General features: G+C 34.9%; 3 protein-coding genes and 1 long non-coding RNA gene across 5 annotated transcripts; 2 read left to right on the top strand and 2 right to left on the bottom strand.

The window, feature by feature from the left end:
- Positions 1–4,541: 4,541 nt before the first annotated feature.
- LOC106448869 (lysine-specific demethylase JMJ15) lies at positions 4,542–9,897 on the top strand. The gene is made up of 8 exons (XM_013890696.3): positions 4,542–6,003; positions 6,523–6,573; positions 6,654–6,731; positions 6,828–7,505; positions 7,577–8,732; positions 8,842–8,945; positions 9,037–9,219; positions 9,572–9,897. The coding sequence occupies exons 1-8, from the start codon at positions 5,971–5,973 to the stop codon at positions 9,650–9,652; spliced, it is 2,364 nt and encodes a 787-aa protein (XP_013746150.2). The 5' UTR covers positions 4,542–5,970; the 3' UTR covers positions 9,653–9,897.
- A 619-nt stretch (positions 9,898–10,516) lies between these two features.
- LOC106447294 (protein PHOTOSYSTEM I ASSEMBLY 2, chloroplastic-like) lies at positions 10,517–12,097 on the bottom strand. Of its 2 annotated transcripts, none has more exons than XM_013889190.3 (6): positions 11,901–12,097; positions 11,706–11,815; positions 11,301–11,466; positions 11,051–11,143; positions 10,820–10,954; positions 10,517–10,736 (listed from the first exon to the last, which is right to left on the bottom strand). In XM_013889190.3, the coding sequence occupies exons 1-5, from the start codon at positions 11,965–11,967 to the stop codon at positions 10,824–10,826; spliced, it is 567 nt and encodes a 188-aa protein (XP_013744644.1). In that variant the 5' UTR covers positions 11,968–12,097; the 3' UTR covers positions 10,517–10,736; positions 10,820–10,823. The 2 variants fall into 2 exon arrangements, with proteins under 2 accessions (XP_013744644.1, XP_013744643.1); XM_013889189.3 differs by having other exon boundaries at positions 10,517–10,704.
- A 301-nt stretch (positions 12,098–12,398) lies between these two features.
- Positions 12,399–14,488, bottom strand: LOC106448868 (coatomer subunit epsilon-2). The gene is made up of 7 exons (XM_013890695.3): positions 14,238–14,488; positions 14,057–14,146; positions 13,422–13,573; positions 13,196–13,331; positions 12,948–13,103; positions 12,784–12,863; positions 12,399–12,699 (listed from the first exon to the last, which is right to left on the bottom strand). Exons 1-7 carry the CDS (start codon positions 14,409–14,411, stop codon positions 12,606–12,608), a joined length of 882 nt encoding a protein of 293 aa, XP_013746149.2. The 5' UTR covers positions 14,412–14,488; the 3' UTR covers positions 12,399–12,605.
- A 1,315-nt stretch (positions 14,489–15,803) lies between these two features.
- Positions 15,804–17,114, top strand: LOC111205498. Its single transcript, XR_002658125.2, has 2 exons — positions 15,804–16,257; positions 16,354–17,114. It is a non-coding gene; the product is annotated as an uncharacterized LOC111205498 (long non-coding RNA).
- The last annotated feature ends 3,042 nt before the right edge of the window (positions 17,115–20,156 follow it).

Genomic DNA, 20,156 nt, shown 5'->3' with positions numbered 1-20,156 from the left:
AGAAGAATCTCAAGACGAGAGCTTCTCTTCTGGCTCAGCTCAGGCATGCTGGGACATGGTCTTGGAGAGAGTTAACCAAGAGATCAAGAACCGCAGCAGCCAAGAACATAATATTCATACTTTGGAAAGCATCAACGGGTTACAAATGTTCGGTTTTTTATCCGCGTCTATAATTCAGGTAAATATATAACATTTGGAATATGGAATATAACATGATCTTTCTTATATAACTAATGATATTTATTTCCAGGGCATTGAGGCTCTTGATCCGGACCATCGCCAAGGCGAGTACTGGAACCATAATTAAGAAACAGAGAGGTTCGTTGGAAGAGAAAGATTGCCTTATGTCAAACACTTCCCTGAACTTAACCAAAGAAAGACATTTTAGGGACATTTTGGTTTTTGGCTTTTAATTTTTGGTTTTTGATTTTTCGAAAGATTTTAGCTAAAAACTTGAATATTTCTTTTAGATTTTGGTTTTTATTTTCAGAATAAAATAAAATATTAATAAAAAAAATTTATTATGAGCAAAATAAATAATAAATAATTTTATATTAAATTTAGGAGAATTTGCCATATATGACTCAAAACTTAATTTTAACTCCAAAAATATCCAAAACTTGAATCAAATGTAAAATTAACCCAAAATACTAGAAAAATTACAATCAGCCATTTATGACCAAACAAAAAAACAAAATTCATTTTTACGAATATAACCCCGTAAAATTTTCTGAGATTTTGTAAGTCTTCTGAGGTTATGTAAGTCTTTGGAAAGACTTCCAGAAAAGTCTTCTCATATAATAGATTTTAAAAATAATTTATAAATTTTGTAAAAAATATTTTGGTAGGGAAAAAATTGTAATCATGTAATTATAAACAGTTGTAAGTGATATAAATTAAGATATACTAAATTAAATTATTTTTAACATAGATGAGTGAAAGTAATGAGTCATGATATTCTTTAGTTTAGGGTTTGACAACATATGTTGTAGTATTGTATGTATTCTTAGGTTAGATTTTGGAAGTTTAAGACTTTTAAAAAAAAATTGACATACATGTGTCTAGTTTTGTATATATTAAACACTTTTTAAGTTTAATGAAGTGTTTTTTTTCTAATTGGCTAGTTTTTTTGAGTTTAGGGTTTATGTTTAGGGTATAGACGACTTCCACGAAGTCTTCTGGCGATTAATATTTTATCGGTTAGAAGACTTTCATGAAAGTCTTCTAATTCTCGCTAAAAGTATAAAATAAAAACAATTAGCTACATGTGTAATTACATTTAATTTTATATCTATAGAAAAATAGATAACTAATTAAACTTTCAAAAAAAAAAATTTAATTATATTTTATAAATATGGTATGAATGAATAAAATTTATGCAATTCCATTATTACAAAATAAAATCAAAATCTGTATTTTAAAGTGTATTACTTCCAAACAATGAATAATTACATTTTATATAACATAATTAAAATAACTATATTTTAAAAATATGGTAAAAATGCATAAAATTTCTGTAATATTTTTAAATAAAAGTGAATTACAATATGTTAAATATATAATACATGAAAATATTTGTTTTGGTTACTAGTTTTTATGGCAATATTTTGATTTTGGTTTTTAGATATTAGTATTTGATTATTCTATAAATATTTGGTTCTTTTAAATTTGATTTGTTATTTATCTAATAATTATTTTTAATATTAAATAATGTTAATAAATTTGACATACTAAATCAATAAATCATAAATTTAGTATATATATTTTTAATAAAATATTTTGATTAGTTTATTATGAAATTAAAAATAAATAATTAAGTTACTTTTATTCCTTCGTATAAGAGTTTTTATAATATTTTCATATTATATTTTAGATGTAAAATATTTATTTAAATTTATTTATTTGGAATACTTACTATTTTATCACTTCAATCTTTTCTTATTAATTTTCATTTTATTAATATATAAATATGGAAATATTTAATAACAAAAATAATACAAAACCCACCGTGCATTGTTGAGAAAACCAAAAAAAATATGGCTTTTGGATTTTGCTTGAAAATAGGTAGTTAATTACAAAAGCTGGTTTTCCTATATTTTAGGAAATCCATTTTCTCAAAATATTGATTGGTAAAAGGATGAATTTTAGAAAAGCAAAAACCACAAACAATTAACCTCTCAGTTAAAATAGTGTGCGTTTTATTTGGCGGTTGTCCTCCAACTTCCTCATTTTCTTACAACATACTATACTGCATTCTATATTTTTCTCTTTTGGCTCGTCTCTGTAACTCTGTCTGATTTCAATTTATTTTAATTTTTTAAAAAGTTTATTTTAAAATTTCATGAATTAATCATTCGTCTGAGGAGATAAACTCCGCATCTCAATCATAGCCAACTCTAAAATTTATGGGAACTGAAACAATTAGGGTATAAAAGATAGATGATCTATAAATATACATGTTTTGTATAGTGTAGAACTCGTATAGTGCAAAACAATTAGGGTAAAATGTATATTCATATGTTTTTGAGTTTTCCATGTATTAAGAAAACATCTTTTTTTGTTCAACTTTTTTGGTTCAACTATTAAAAAAATATCTTAAATTTTAATTATATATGTACTTTCATGATTAACTATTTTCCATAATAATAGTCAATCAAAATTTGCTAAACATAATTAATTTCATCGACATTCCTTTTTTGAAACACAAAAGTTCGATGAATTAATTCTTTTTATTCAATTTTAACTGACTATTATATAGAAAATGGTTAATCATAATTAATTCCATCGAAGTTCACAATTTAGAATCATTACCTAATAAAAATGTATTCAAAATGTAAACTTTTTGAAATAATTTCTTTCTAAAACATATTTCATTTTGAAGCGGATGGAATATATATTAAACATTAAAAGTTTATGGACCAAAAAAATATTTTTCATCTGGTTGTTCATAAGAACTGGCCTTAAACTCAACCAATAGTTTGAGGTGAACTTATCTCTTTTCAAAGTCATTTTGTAAGCACTAATAATTAAAAGGTTAATTTAGTTTACTTTCTCTTGTTGGTTTTTAATTTTTTGAGATTATTTATAGCTTTGTTTTTATGTGTTATTGTGATACTTCTTCTAATCATTTTATTTTTATTGTAACTACCCTTTCAATTTCTTTTATACCTCAATATAGGAAAAAAAGATATTGAGTTGTCATTGTGATAGGTATGTAATCTTCAGTTTTTGTTTTCCTTATCTATATAATGAATCCTAAGCCTATGTGTCTAGTTATTCCCTGATATATTATTTTGGGAATTGGATATTGAGCTAGGGTTATTTGATCCTTTGGTTGCTAACATCTTTATATTTCTCAGTTCTTGTAAGGGACATCTTGTTTTGTGGACTGAACTATTTGATTTCAATTCAATGGTTGTTGCAGCAGAATCTCAGATCAAAGAGGTATCTTCTTTGCTTTAAAAGCGATTTATCGATTAATCGCGTGTTATCGATTTGGCTTATCGCTACAGATCTTACTCTGTATCACATACTAGATTTAACAATATTGATACTGTGGATTAGGCCTTAAATGTGACTTCATTGCTTAAGTTTATTTTACCAATATTAATCATGATTCCTAATTTTTGTTCAGATTCTCGATGATTTTATATTTTATTCTGAGTCCGATTTATTTTTTGCGGCTCGCAATGATGACGAGTTTTATAATTCAACATGAGTCCATATTTTAGTTCCGACTGAAGATGATTTTAATAATTTATCCCGAGTCCTAATTTTGTTGGGACTCGGAATGATGATTTTTATAATTTATCTGTCACAAGTTTTGTTGGGATAAAGTATGGTTTGTATATTTCACCATGAGTCCTAATTTTTAGTTCATTTATATTATTCATAAATCAATAGGTGATCTGGATTAGGACTCATGGTGAAATATCCATGAGAAAATCCAGCTCATTAGATATCAAATGAATTGTGCAGTATGCGAGGATAATCAAATGAATTGTGAATCTTGACCAAGAAATAAAAGAAAATGATTTTTTGGTTGTTGGATCATTAGATATATGTATATATTTTTCTTTTTGATATATGTATATGTTTAATTCTTGGTAATAACGAGAAACAAATGTTGCCAAAGAAATACTATGGTTTTGGTTTTCATTTTATAAAAAAACTAGATGATAACCCGCGCGCATGCGCAGGGTGAGTTTTATAATAATGTTTGTTTATTAAATGGTTTTAACATTTTTCAACACTACAATCTTTATCGATTATAAAATGACGAATAAAAATGTTGGTCTCTAAAATATATCATCGTTTAATTATTTGTAAGATTTCATATGCACAAAAAGAAATTAAGTTTTGCGGCTGACACAAATCACCAATATCAAATAGGCAATATCAATTGTATAATGACGAATGAGAATTAAGTTTTATTCTCTCGATTTGTATACTATTGACAATCCATAAGTAATTTTATTTTCTACCTCTATAAAATTATACTTTCGTTTTCGTCTTTATTTCATTGATATGAGTTAAGTTTCTATTTTAACTTCTTCTATGAATTCAGTGAATTACATAAGTGTCAATTTAAAAAAATGAACATCTCTAAAAATTAGTTTCACTCTATATACATATCTAAAAATCAAAATTTAAAAAAAGAAAAACATCCCCAAACTATATTAACATGTTAGTATTCAAATCTAAGATATCAAGTTCTTATTAGAGCATCTCCAAGGGGACTCTATTTTTCCCTCTATAATTTACACTAAAATAAAGTAACTCTATTATAGTGTAACTTTTGCTTCAATGGTGTTGCTCTATTAATAGTTTAATCTTTTAAAAATTATAAAACCAGTTATGTTAAAATATATTTTAAATACAAAAAAATTAAACAATGAATAATATATTTATTTTTTCTTCAAAATTTAAATTTCTTAACCCGACCCAAAATATCTGAACCCGAACATAAAATACATGAACCCGACTCAAAGTGTAGAAATACCCGAACGGGTTCTATACCTTTATACTGAAATACCCGATACGAACCCGAAGGTGTATCCGAACGCCCACCCCTACGATATATGTTCATTTGGATCTTGTTTGAACAAAAAAACTTAAACCATTGGTTCGACTATTAAGAAAATATCTTAAATTTTAATTATATATCTACTTTCATGATTAACTATTTTCCATAATAATAGTCAATCAAAATTTGGTAAACATAAATAATTTCATCGAAGTCCCTTTTTTTGAAACACAGAAGTTCGATGAAATTAATTATTTTTATTAAATTTTGACTGACTATTACTATGGAAAATAGTTAATCATAATTAATTCATCGAAGTTCACACTTTAGAATCATTACCTAATAAAAATGTATTCAAAGTAAACATTTTGAATAATTTCTTTCTAAAACATAAATCATTTTGAACCGGATGTAATATATATTAAACATTAAACGTTTGTGAGCCAAAACAGATTTTCATCTGGTTGTTCATAAGATTTTTCATCTGGTTGTTCATAAGAACTGGCATTAGGTGAACTTATCTCTTTTCAAAGACATTTTGTAAGCACTAATAATTAAATGGTTTATTTAGTTTAATTTCTCTTGTTGGTTTTTAATTTTTTGATATTATTTATAGCTTTGTTTTTATGTGTTATTGTGATACTTCTTCTAATCATTTTATTTTTATTTTTATTGTAACTGCCCTTTCAATTTCTTTTATACCTCGATTGAGGAAAAAAGATATTGAGTTGTCATTGTGATTGGTATGTAATCTACAGTTTTTGTTTTCCTTATCTATATAATGAATACTAAGCCTATGTGTCTCATTATTCCCTGATATATTATTTTGGGAATTGGATATTGGGCTAGGGTTCCTTGATCCTTTGGTTCCTAACATCTTTGTATTTCTCAGTTCTTATAAGGGTCATCTAGTTTTGTGGAGTGAATTGATTGATTTCAATTCAATGGTTCTTGCAGCAGAATCTCGGATCAAAGAGGTATCTTCTTCGCTTTAAAAGCGATTTATCGATTAATCGTGTGTTATCGATTTGATTTATTGATTATCGCTACAAATCTCACTCTATATCACATACTTGATTTAACAATATTGAGACTGTAGATTAGGCCTTAAATGGCACTCCATTGCTTAAGTTGATTTACCAATGCTAATCATGATTCCTAATTTTTGTTCGGATTCCCGATGATGTTTATAGTTTATTCTGAGCCCGATTTTTTTTTTGCGGCTCGCGATGATGATGAGTTCTATAATCCAACATGAGTCCTAGTTTTTGTTCCGACTGAAGATGACTTTTATAGTTTATCCCGAGTCTCACTTTTATCGGGACTCGGGATGATGAATTTTATAATTTATCCATGACACAAATTTTGTTGGGATAGAGTATGGTTTGTATATTTCACCGTGAGTCCTAATTTTTAGTTCATTTATATTTTCATAAATCATCAATAGGTGACCTGGATTTTCTCATGAATAAAGTTTTCCTTTAAATGTTTTTCAGGAAAAGGAGGACACCAATGTAGGACCTCCTAATATCCCCCGTCATCCAGAGGTAAGACCAAACTTTTCTACTTGCTATCTGATGTTACTCCAAAACGGCTTATAAAATCACATTTTTCATTACATATGTAGGTTCTTGCTCGATGGGATCCAGCTAAAGCGCGGAGGCCAGACATTGCTGAAGCTCCAGTATTCTACCCTTCATTAGAGGTAAATGCTTGACCTCCATCTTGTATTCTGAGATTTTGATCGTAAGTTCTCTTCTTCCTCAATCCTCATTTTTTATTGTACCGTTTGGGTGTTTAGGAGTTTGAAGATACAGTTGCTTACATAGAAAAAATACGTCCCTCAGCTGAACCATATGGTATTTGCCGTATCGTACCACCCTTGCACTGGTCTCCTCCTTTTCGGCTTAGAGAGAAAAGTATATGGGAGGGTATAAAGTTCCACACCCGGGTTCAGAACGTGGAGCTGCTTCAGAACAGAGGGCCCGTGAAGAAGAAGAAGAAGAAGAAACCAAAGGCAAGAAAACGGAAACGAAGTTACCCAAGAGTCGTTTCCTCCTCCAAGAGACGACCTAGCTCAGTTTCATCTCCCGAGGAAGAAGAGGTATTTGGTTTCAACTCTGGCCCAGACTTCACTCTTGAGGAGTTTGAGAAGTACGCTCGGCGTTTCAAGGAATCCTATTTCAAAATGAAAGAAGGTAATGCTACGAAATGGTCTCCGTCCATCGAAGAGATGGAAGGAGAGTATTGGCGGATAGTCGAGGACGCAGCAGCCGACGACGAGGTCGAGGTATATTATGGAGCTGACTTAGAGAACAAGGTTCTTGGAAGTGGATTCGAGAGAGGAGAAACTTCTGGTTGGAACCTTAACAACTTGCCTCGTCTCTCGGGCTCTTTACTGTCATTCGAGCGTGGAGATATCTCGGGCGTTCTCGTGCCATGGGTCTATGTTGGGATGTGTTTTTCAACCTTTTGCTGGGTAAATTAAAAAAAAAAACAATTAATATTTTTTATTTTTACTAGTTTAACCTAATAGTGTTGATGTAACAGCATGTGGAGGACCATCACTTATACTCAATAAACTATAATCACTTTGGTGAGCCAAAAGTGTGGTACGGAGTTCCAGGGACCCATGCAACGTCACTAGAAAAGGCCATGAGGAAACATTTACCAGATCTTTTCGAGGAAACACCTGATCTACTCCATGGACTCGTCACTCAGTTCTCACCATCCATTTTGAAAGACGAGGGAGTCCCGGTTTATCGTGCGGTTCAGCGTGCAGGGGAGTATGTTCTCACATTCCCTAGGGCATATCACGCCGGTTTCAACTCCGGTTTCAACTGTGCAGAAGCTGTGAATGTCGCTACGGTTGACTGGTTATCTCACGGACAGAATGCTGTGGAGTTATTGAGTAATGAGAACAAGAAAACGTCTGTGTCTCATGACAAGCTTCTCCTTGGAGCAGCTTACGAAGCTGTTAGGTCCTTGTCAAGTGGTGGGGGAGAGGGTGCAGAGAGCTTAGCATGGAGATGCTTCTGCGAGAAGAACATGACTCTTACTAAGGCGGTGGAGACTCGGTTACGTATGGAAGAAGCAAGGATCGATGCTCTTGGAGGCGGTTTTAGATTGGTGAAGATGGAGAAGTACTTTGATTCGAACTGCGAAAGGGAATGCGTTAAGTGCTCTTATGACTTGCATCTCACGGCATCTGGCTGCAACAAATGCTCTCCTGGAGAGTATGCTTGCACTAAGCACGCTAGCGAGCTTTGTTCATGCGAAGGGAATGATCGGTTCGTACTTCTTCGTCACACCGTAGATGAGTTGAGATCGTTGGTTAGAGCGTTGGAAGGCGAAGCAGAGCATCTAAAGACTTGGGCTTCCATGGTTAGAGAAGATTTTTCAGAGGCTCAGGAGAGAGAACCTAGGGGTTTTGATCTGAATCTTGAGTTTCAAGGGAATGATGGGGAGTTTGATGATACTTCAGAGACACGCCATGATGAAGCAGAGGATCTAAAAACTTGGGCTAAAGAACCTAGAGGTTTTGATCTGAACCTTGAGTATCAAGTGGATGGCGAGTTTGATAATACTTCAGACGCACGCCATGATGCATCCATGTTGAACTTTGCTGCCTATGTGGAGACTATAAACCTAGGGTTCTTGGTTTTCCGAGACCTTTGGTGTAACAAGCATGCGATATATCCAAAAGGTGCAACTCTCCAAACCTTAATTTATCCTAAATAACTTAAGTTGAAAGAGATTAAGTTGGTTTACTATTTTATTTTATTTTGGTTTACTAATTCTTTTTGTTTTAACAGGGTTCAAGAGTAGGGTTAAGTTCTACAACGTGAAAGATCCAATGAGAATGAGCTATTACATATCTGAGGTTGTAGATGTAGGACTTATGGGTCCATTCTTCAAGGTAAAAAAAAAGTCTTTTACAACGTTATTAATTATTAGTTCGTGCTAAAAAATATATAAAGTTGCGTGACGTTGTTGTTTATCGTTTTCAGGTTACTCTGGAGGAAGCTCATCAAGACGAGAGCTTCTCTGCTGGCTCAGCTCAGGCATGCTGGGAAATGGTGTTGCAGAAAGTTAACGAAGAGATCAAGAAGCGCCGAGAACGTAATATTCATACTTTGGAAAGCATCAACGGGTTACAAATGTTTGGTTTTCTCTCCCCGTCTATAATTCAGGTAAATATATATGAGGACAATTCTCTCAAATAGCCATCTTTAAATTTTTATCAAAAAAAATAACTTTAAAAAAAATGACCAAAATAATTTTGAAATTTTTAATATTTATTTTTTATTTTTTTTTTAATTTGAAACCATATAACCAAAACTCCATCTCTTTAACTCTAAACTTAAACTTAAGTATAGATTAGTTAATCTTTAATAAAACTTATTTTGGTCATTTTCTTCGTTCTTTTTTGTGACAAAAACTAAAAAAAGTTATCGTAGGGAATTTTCTATATATTATAACATATGTAATATTGAAATATAACACGGAACTTTCTTACGTAACTAGTGTCATCTTTGTTTCCAGGCCATTGAGGCTCTTGATCCGAACCATCGCCTAGTGGAGTACTGGAACCATAAGAAACAGGGAGGTTCGTTGGAAGTGTGACTTGAAGAAGAGATAAAGATCACCTACCGTTTCTTGTTTTATTGATAACTGTTTGTTGTTGGCTTAATGACATTTTTAGACTTATATTATCTGCTCTGATCAAGCTTCTGATGAACAAAGTCTAACTTTGGTTTTAGAACTTTGAAGCGTTTACTCTTTGGAGATCTGATCATTGTGAAACTCTGTTTTTATGGATCTTTTTTTTTCTTTGAACTAAATATTTGATGTTTTAGTAGACTTTGAAAAGATTCATATGTTGTTCTTTTCAATTGTTATTTCGCATTGATTGATATTTATAGATATACATACAGGTGTTGAAACAATAGGTTTCAAAAGGTCAAAACACTAGTAAGTTTCATGATCTCTGTCTTTGAGATCAGAGAAGCAAAGCATTGGTGAAAAAGTAGGATGAACATTTAGACTATTTTTCGTTTAAAAAGTTCAGCTTCATACTATATGATCTATGGTGTTTTAGAAGATATTATATTTTACAGCTTTTTCATAATCGATTGAATTATTTTTAAAGTGTATTTTTAATTTGATGTTTTTAAAAGAAAAAAATTCTCTAATATATATTTTTAAGGGCAATTCTCTCAAATAGCCTCTTTTAAAGTTTTTGTCACCAAAAATAACCTTAAAAAAATAAAATGACCAAAATAGTTTTTTTTTTATTTTGAAAATTTTAATATTTTTTCTTTATTTTTAAAAAGTTGAACTCATCCCAAAACTCAATCCCTTAACTCTAAGTCTTAGATTAGTTAGCCCTAAAGGTATAAATGCATATTTACCATTTAATAAAACCTATTTTGATCATTTTCTTATTTGGAGGTCTATTTTTGTGAAAATAAACTAAAAAAATCTATCTAAAGGAATTTCTCTTTTTTTTAACTCATAACATTTTACATTATGGCATGGAGTATTTTTAACTTGAATTTACAAGACAAAGCTAGCAGCATTACCAAAACATGACCTTGAATCCCATTCTCCTATAGCTTCCCATGCGTCCACAATGTATTAGTTTTCTTCCTCTTCTATATTCATAACTATTGCCTCTGTGCTTAAAAAGCAGATTTTCAGTAACAATTTGCGAGTAGTTTGGTTTTAACTCGTAAACAGACCAATAATATATTTATATGGAGATGAAATGAGGACATGTACTAGTAATACCTGCTCATGAATTGGGAAGAAGACGACCATTGTACATCTTGTCGAGTAGCTCACGAGCACCAGGCCTTCTAAGGAGTCCTTTGTTGTTTGGTAAACCTGTGCCCAAACAGACCGGACAAACAAGTTTGCCTCGACCTGTTTGCAAACAGAAGCCAACCAAATCAAACAGGGGTTACCAACCAAAACCAAACTACATTAAAAAGAAACGTTGTGAAAGAGAGAGAAACAAACCGTAACAATTTGGACATTCTGTAAACTCATATACATCTTTGGCTCGTTTTCGGTTTAGAGCTTTCCATTTTCCTGTTCCCCCACACATATCACCTAAATCATATAAACACATATGGGCATCAATATTAAGCACTAACATGGAATAAAAACAGAGAATCATTACGACTTTTTAACATAGCACTAACATGTTCACGAAGCAAGAGCATATAGCTAGAAGAGTATAGTAGTATGATAAGAAAGTTTAACTCACAGAGAACAGCACCAATGCCCTGACAGTTACGGCAAACACCTGGCTTCTTGTCTAAAGCGGCTGCGTTTTGTACAGAGACAAAGGTATAAGCATTGGTAATTAAAGCTGGAGATAAGCACACACAAGTCATCATCCACTGTCTCCGTGACATCGGTTTCTCACCCCCCTGCAGGCCAAGAACACAAACCAGCTAAGAAAGACTCTGAATTTTTTTTTAAGTAAAATGGAATGTAAAGAACAGATTCTCAACTACAGCTAGCTCAGCTCCCAACTTACAGTGACCAGTAACATTTAAAGACATACAATAATGTTCTTAGCATCAACGGAAGCCAAGAAAAGGATACTGACTTTCACAAAATAGTGAATTTAATATTAATAAATATAAGAAAGACTCAGACTTTGCACCTGGGTTTCGTTGGTGGTCTCCGATGAAGAATCCGAATCGTTGGATTCGAAGCTCTGATTGTCCGGGCATGATTTGGCGAGGATACGAACTTGATTCCGGTTTGGTGCGGCTAAAAATGAAACACGGGTGTCAGAATAAAGAGAGGATAATATCAAACAATGAAACAATATTGAGGATGAGGATGAGGATGTTACAGATAAACGGAGAAGAAGATGTATGAAGACGCGAAGGGATTGCGAAGAGATTAGATGAAGCAGCCATGTTCAGTCTCTGCGGTCATAATATTACCAGCGGACCAGACCCATTTTTATATATTTCAGATATTTTTATTTGCTCCGGTAACATTTTTTAAATGAAGAAACCGAACTAACCGAGTACTAAACCGAACCAATTTTTTTTATAATAGTGTTTCATGGTTTATACTATAGTTTCACTTGGTTACGAAGTTTTTATCATGTTGTGTCCAATCCCATTCGTTTCATTGAACGAAAAATGCAGAGATGTAACATTGGTACAAGTCTGAAGCTCTTGTTTTGTTTTGTTTTAGCCGCTGATTATTCTAATTTAGATACAAACCATCTGTTCATGAGATTGGCCATGGACATGCTATGAATCCATGCACACATATGAATTCAATTAGGTTATTGAGTCAAATCAATCGTATTCCTATTTCAGTTTGGCTAGGTAAATAGTAACAGAGTGAACGGTGGAGCTTTATACTTAGAAGTAATGAAATGGTAAATGTAACACACCCAATGACAAAATCTGGTTCATATACTGATCTCAAAAAAAGACAAGACAGAAAGGGGTTATTCTGGTGGGTTTACCAAACACGGGAGACTATGTGGTAAAGCAAACCGATACTGCACAGCTTGAACCATGGAAGAGTCGAGTCGTCTTCAGGCCACAGATTGAACCGCTCTCTCGAAGTTATCTTCGGCTGATGAAACTCGCTTCACGAGCACATGTTCTGGGTGTGATAGTTTCAGCTGGCTGTAAAAGAAGAATAGGAGATACATAAATGGACCCAATAAGCATTACTCTCAGCTAGCTTTTATAAGTGGCCGCAATTTTTACCTTAAGTAACGTGAAGAGGACTTGCCAACATGAAGACTGCAGACGACAAGGTTTGCAAGAGTTTCTGGGTCCTTCGCATCCTGCAATCACCCAAAAAATGATTTTGACACTTGCCCATAGAAAGAAAAGCCAAGAAAGCGAGTGCAGTATAAGAAATCAGTTACCTTGTTGAGTGCTTCAAGGAGTAGTGATTCAGCTTCATCAAAGTTGCCCATTTGCATACAGCAAACTGCTTTACCGTTCAAGATCAAGCACGTCATGGGATACTTCTCACAGAAATCCTGGAAAATTAGATAAGCTTCTTGTATCTTCGAGCCACCCTGAAATCACAGAACTGACTTAGTATACGAAAAAAAAAACGGATTCTTTATACAATAAACCAAAAACCAAATTGTATATTTTGTCATTATACCACTGCAAGGTTAAACCAAGCGGTTGCAAGTTGAGTGAGAGTGTGGTCTTCGTCATATTGTTGCATAACTCCAAGCTGCTTCTCAGCATAATCTGATCTGTGCATCTTAATGAATATCTGGACGTTCAACGCATGCCTAAAAATTCAAAACCAAGTAATAACCTTTGAGCATATGAAAACATAACCTTACTCCACTCCAGTAAAAAAAAAAACAAAAAAGGCTTACAGATCCATAGTTCCTCCAGCATGAGTGTGCTTCAGAGCTTCACTATAATCTTCCTCATGCATGAAAACAATACCAGCAACCAGTCGCAAAGTAGCATTGTTGCCTATTGTTGAATCTGCCAACCATTCCCTCAAGCTTGAGATGGTTGATTCCTGATCAAAACACACAGAAATTGAACATCCATTCTACCATTTTGTAAATACGGTTAGCCAATGTTATAAAACGGTCTAGGCTCTGCCTAAGCTGAAAAAAATTGGTCACTAAGCGAAATTAATATTCCAAAAATCAGTCCTAAAATCCTCTATAAAGCGCCTAACTACCGCATATCAATTTCTTGAACATTACCATTAGCTCACTGTCACTGACTATCACAGGTACGGAGATAACAACAACATACGGCACACACTCACTTACAATTATTAACACTCTGTATATAAACTATTTGTAAAGCTTAAGATTCAAAGCTAATGAGAAAGTGATCATATGTACACAAGCTCTAATATAGTATCACAGCGTTTATTCAACTAACTTTCACGGGAAAACTCAATTTTTCGAGAAAATCATGATCTCGCGAGTTTCATTTCAGCTTGTAGCGTTCTTCGGAACACAAATCAAATCGTATATTTCTGAATCACCTTATTAGCAGGACTCGATAGATACATAGCGAGGAGTTTGACTGCCTGCAGTGGAGTAGCGGCGGATTCATCGATCTCGCTGATGACGAGCTTTTACAACACAAAATTAAATTCGAATTAACAGATCAGCCAATCTAGAGAGACGAGATACATCATCGAGATGAAATAGAGAGAGAGAAACCTGATAGCTACCGAGGGCGATGTAGGAGCGGAAGACGAGGCAGTCGCGCTCCACGGCGTCCTCCGGCGAGAGGTGAGGGATCTCGCTGTTGTTGATCGCCGTTTGATAAGCTCCCAGGTAGAATTGGTTTCTCAGATTGAAGAGGTGATCTGGTCCTGCTCCCATGGACGCCATTGCTTCCTTCTTCTTCCTCTAGATCGATCTCGCAGATCCGCGTCTAAAGCGAAACGGACTAAAACAAACTGAAGTATAAACGGGTTAATAACATGTTAGCCCCTTAATTTATTATAATATTGCATAAGCACCTCAATTCTCTTGAGTTGTATAATCGACCCCTAGTTTGATTTGGGCCTCATGAGGCAAAAATAACGATTCAGGCTCTTTAGTTTATCAGCCTATATCTTAGTGATATGAGCTTTGGACTGTCTAGTGTCTATCTTTGGGCCTTTTACTTGAACATTATTTTGGTATTAAAAAAGTTTCAAAACTTTAAGCACGTTCGTCACTACTTGAAAATCGAAATCATATGAGACGTCGGTGAATCAGTGAACTACAGTCAGTTGAAACGAGTTATGCCTAAATAAAATATAAACTTATGATTAAGTTATATATAGCTTATTTTAAATGATTCAAATAAAAAATAGAGGGATGATTCAAATAAAAAATAGAGGGTGACTATGGTCGATTTTACGCAAAGTTATTCATTTCACATGAGTAAAGAAGCCTTCGTGATACAAAACCCAATAAGATAAATCAGTAAAGTTTATCACAGAAATATAGTTAACCTCTAGTGTGAGACGACGATCTTTTAGCTGTATAAGAATATTATAAGATGTGTTACGAACTTAAAGTCATCACAGATTTTGATTATGTGCACCTTTTAGACCTAAAAGTCTTTATATACACATACTTGGAACATGCTCCTGCAATTTGGTTCAACGTCATAAGAGATTGTTCTCACTGATACAATTTTATTATTTTAAATACTAGCTATTCGTCTTGTTTTCTAGCTTACGATTATCATTAGAAAGTGTGTAGAATTAAAAAAAAAAATCAGAGATATTAATTGGTGATTTTGGAAAAAAAATGACTGAGTGGCTAAAACTACTATGATGCAAAGTATTAAAAATTTAAACCGATGCAAGATAATAAATTATACTATCTCCATTTTTTATTAGATAAATTTTAAGATTTTGAGCATAGATTAAGGAAATATTTAATTTTTATATTTTCAAAAAAATATACATCATTAGTTATTTATTTATTTAAACACAAGTTAACCAATAGTAAAATCAATTGTAGAATACAAATAGTCATATCACATAAATATTTAATAAAATTTTTATTAAAATTTGAAAATGTAATCTAGTTTTTTTTTAAACACAAAATGTAATCTAGTTTGGAATAAAAAACTCTTTTAAAATGTCATGTATCAAAAAAAAAAAAACAGAAGGAATACATAGTAGATGAAGAGAATGAAACTTGTTCAAAAGTCACTTTTTTTTGTTTGTCACAGAAGTTTTAATTAATTTAAATAAAGCTAAATTCGGTCCAGGTGTAGACCCAGTCCGAACATCCCATTAAACTAAAGAATTTCTGAGAGCCACTTTTGCCAGAAGATCGGCCTCGACATTATCCTTCGGGGAATATGAAAAAACGCAATAGAAACAAATACAGAGGAGAGAGCTTGAATATCCATGGTGATTCCCAGCAGATCTTTCCTTTGTGTCTTGTTGGTAATAGTTCCAATGAGTGTTGAGTTGTCGGAGTAGACTCAGAGGTGTGAAATCTCCTGGTTTACTGCCATATACAAGCTTTCTCAAACCGCCAGCTACTAGCGCTGAATCGACGAAATCATGTACCATAGAACCTCGATTGAGGATGGGTTCCTTTGATCCTGAGAAGATCCATGCTAAGCCCGCTTTCTTCCTCGCTGCATCCCAAGCCGCATCCGTTCTGCAGGTGGTGAAGTACTAAACGGGGCTTCGATTATTCTTTCTCCAGGTCGATCTGCTTGCAGGTTGGTGATCTGTAGATTCATTTTGCTTGATTGTGCTTGATTCCATTCCCTTGTCCATGCTAATCCCTTAGTGGCCACTTCCTCCGGTTGTGATAGCTTGTTTTCGAAGGTAAAAGAGTTACGATCTTTCCATATTGACCAGCATATCCAAGGGAGGATGGTGTTTGGAACCCCAGATGGCGGAAGGCAAATTGTTGATCTGAATCTCACCACAGCCGCTTCAAAAGTGTCGTCGGTCGCTAAGTGAACTTCATCTTTGAGGGGGGCATTGAGCCACACTTGCAGTGGCTGCCTTGAGGGGAAGCATTACAAGCACCAGCTTCCAGTCCACAAAAAATATTTGCATAAATCAGTTTTTTTAAAAAAAATTATCTACACAATTTATAAAAGTGACCAATTTTTTTTAAAATTGTTTGTGGTCTTTTTCATTTCACGACCGGTACTGCACACTTGTTGCGCAAAAGAGCACCAGAAGAAGGTATGTATAGGTGACTATGTATCCTGGCATCTAGGGCATTTTGCTTCTAGGTCGATTCCTCTTCTTTGTAGGTTTTCCCCTAGAGCCAAAGTACCTTGAATGATCGACCACATGAAGACTTTCAACTTTGGTGAGCATTCGCTTGCCCATAAATCCTTAATCCAATCAAAGGCAGTTGTTGTTCGTGGAGAGACATCCTCTGGTGTGTGGTTTGCTAGGGAGTTGTATCCTGATCTAAAACCAAACAAAAATGTAACTTGTATAGAGACATCCTCTAGTGTTCAAAAGTCTAAAACCAAACAAAAATGTAACTTGTATTTGTATAGTGTATGTACTAAATTCATTCACAAGTTTCACAAAACATATGTTTGTACAGTAATTGGCTGTCTCACATGCTAGTTTTAAACACTGAATGTATATAATCAAACGTTTCCCGATCTTTTTTTTTGAACAACAAAAAGATTTCATAAAAGCCTTAAACAGGCAGAGAGTGAGAGATACAAAGAGCTGATTTAGCCAAACCATCAGCCATGAAGTTCAAGGTTCTGGGAATAAACACAAACTGGATAGAGTTAAAAACAGAGGATAGAGACTCGATGTCCAAATAGATTCCGTAGATTTCCATTGGGATTTTCTTCGAGAGCAGTGCATTATTGAGCACTTGATGATCTGACTGGATGCAGATTTTGGTGAAGAAGAGAGACTGGGCATGCACCAGAGCCTCTCGAACAGCGATCGCCTCTGCCATGAGCGGGGAAGCAACAAGAGGTTCAGAGTATGATCCATGTTCCATAATGCTTCCTGTCTCTTTTTGAAAACCCAACCGCAGCCCGCCCTCTTATCTTGGTTACGCCATGCTGCATCAGTGCAACAGACTATAGTATTAGGAACTGACTGTCTTTGGGTGTAGGTGTGTGTCGGGCTCATGGCTTTTGACGGTTGCGCTTCAATCCATTCCTTTGCCAATCTTAAAGCTTTACAGACAATATCAGCTGGGCAAATGTTGGTAAGTTCGAAGATCATAGCATTCCTAGCTAGCCAAATACTCCACAAAATCCAGGGAAATATGGGAATAGATATTCTTGATGGGGGTAGGCAGACTAAGCTAAGGAGACCTGGAAGGGATTGTTCAAAAGTAGTACTAAGCTCCATACACGTTTGGTGTATCGACAATGGAGGAACAGATGAGCTGCGGTTTCGGTCTCTCCACATCGAGAGCAAGCAGCGGCTTGGGAGCAGATTCCTCGACGTTGCAGAGCAGCTCCTAGCGGTAAAGCGTCTTGTAGAATCTTCCACAGGAAGACCTCAATCTTTGGCAACGTTTTCACCGACCAAACATACTTATTCCACTCCAATTCCTCACGGTGATGCATATTTGGCCTGTCTAGGTCCTGAAGTTTGACCGCTTCATAATATCCTGACTTGGTAGTGTAGTCACCTGACTTAGACGGGTTCCAGATAACTCTATCTTCAGCACCAAACCGGCTGGGCCACATGCAGAGAATATCGTTCGCCAGCTCGGGGAACATCAACTGCACTTTCTGAACGTTCCATATGTTCGAACCCCTGGTCAACAAATCAGACACAAAGAGATCTTGATCAATCTCTCTCGGTGGTCCATATGGTGTTGAGTAAGATTCACTCTTAATCCAAGCATCTTTCCACACACGAGTGGAGTTTCCATCTCCTATCGCCATACCCAAGTTCTTTGAGAGGAGGTCTCTGCCCAATAGTATTCCTCTCCAACCATGAGAGCAAGATGCTGCAGGCTTCACGTCCATAAAAGATTGCTGCTGGCCATACTTACCACGAAGAACTCGAGCCACTAAGCACTGCGGGTTTGTTAAGATACGCCATGACTGTTTAGCAAGGAGGGCTTTGTTGAATAATTGAATATCGCGGAAGCCAAGTCCACCTAATTTCTTTGGCTTAGACATCTTGTCCCACGATGTCCAGCACATCTTTTTTGTTCCATCATTATCATCCCACCAAAACCGTGTCAAAACCGATTGAATGCGCTTGCATAGACTCATCGGCAGCTGGAAACAAGTCATGGAGTATGTAGGAGAGGCAGAGAGGACTGATTTGAGCATAACCATCTTGCCAGCACTAGAGAGATGCTTGGATGACCACGACTGTGCTTATTGGCGGATCTTATCAACGATCGAGGTGAAGAGGTCCTTTTTTCGTCGACCGAAGTGCTCCGGTAATCCAAGATACTTTCCCACCCCTCCTTCTCTTGCGATACCAAGGATTGACTTAACTCTAGCTCGAGTTTCCTGAGTTGTTTTCGCAGAGAAGGAGATTGAAGACTTATTTGTGTTGATGGTTTGTCCGGAGGCGAGTTCATACTGGTGCAGGATAGACATAAGGGTGGCACAGCTCTGTTCGTCCGATTTCATGAAGAACATTGTATCATCGGCAAAGAGTAAATGATTGATCCTAGGAGATTTGACTGCGACCCTAATGCCCGGCATAAGTCCCGCTTGCTGGGCTCTTCTACAGAGACCCGATACCACTTCCCCGCATAAGATAAATATATACGGTGAGAGTGGGTCACCTTGCCTAATCCCGCGAGATGGAGTAACAGATCCCATAGTTGCGTCATTGATGAGATATGAGTAAGAAACCGTCGAGATGCATTCCATAACCCTCGAGGTCCAATCATCATGGAAACCCAACTTTTTAAACACCCGTTGAATAAAGCTCCACTCTAAACGATCGTAGGCTTTACTCATATCCGTCTTCACTGCCATAGTGCAATGAATTCTCGCAGATGATTTTTTCAGATAGTGCAAGATCTCATGTGTGATGAGGACATTGTCAGAGATGGCTCTTCCGGGAACGAAGGCCGATTGATTTTCTCAGATAATACCGTGGAGTATTGGCTTCAGGCGCAAGGTGAGAAAATAACGTTTCCAATCTAAAACACATGTTTTCGTGGTTACCAATCAAATTCTGTGCTTAATTTTCTTTGTCAACATTATTTTTATTTTGTTTTCAGTATGCTGAGTTGTTTACCATTACTTAATTTTGTTATTATTGAATCCTTTCCACATGCGTCACCGTGGAACGAGGGAGGCATGACTTATATTGTTTTTACTTATCGCACCGTGGCGTCCGGTCTCCATTTAATCAATGTAATAAACAATGTATAAATCCCAGCCGTTTTTTTCAGAAAGTGTATAACGGCATGAGTCCGGTCTCTTAGTCGGATTCTTAACTTATGATTTGACATTTATTTTTTTACATTTTTCAGTTAAGAAACTGCTCTTATATCTAAGAGATGGTTCTTAATTTTTCTTAGTTAAAATCTAAGAAAAGTTAAAAACCGTCTCTTGTCCGAAGATAAGAATCTCAGTTAAAAGACTAAGGTTAACGATTGTCTAAGTTCCTGTGGTTTCATATGAATTTGCTTGCC

The sequence above is a fragment of the Brassica napus genome, chromosome C4 (genome assembly GCF_020379485.1).
Source record: "Brassica napus cultivar Da-Ae chromosome C4, Da-Ae, whole genome shotgun sequence".
Taxonomy (NCBI): domain Eukaryota; kingdom Viridiplantae; phylum Streptophyta; class Magnoliopsida; order Brassicales; family Brassicaceae; genus Brassica; species Brassica napus.
Note: the sequence above shows the minus strand (reverse complement) of the source record. Positions and strands in the feature narration are given on the sequence as shown.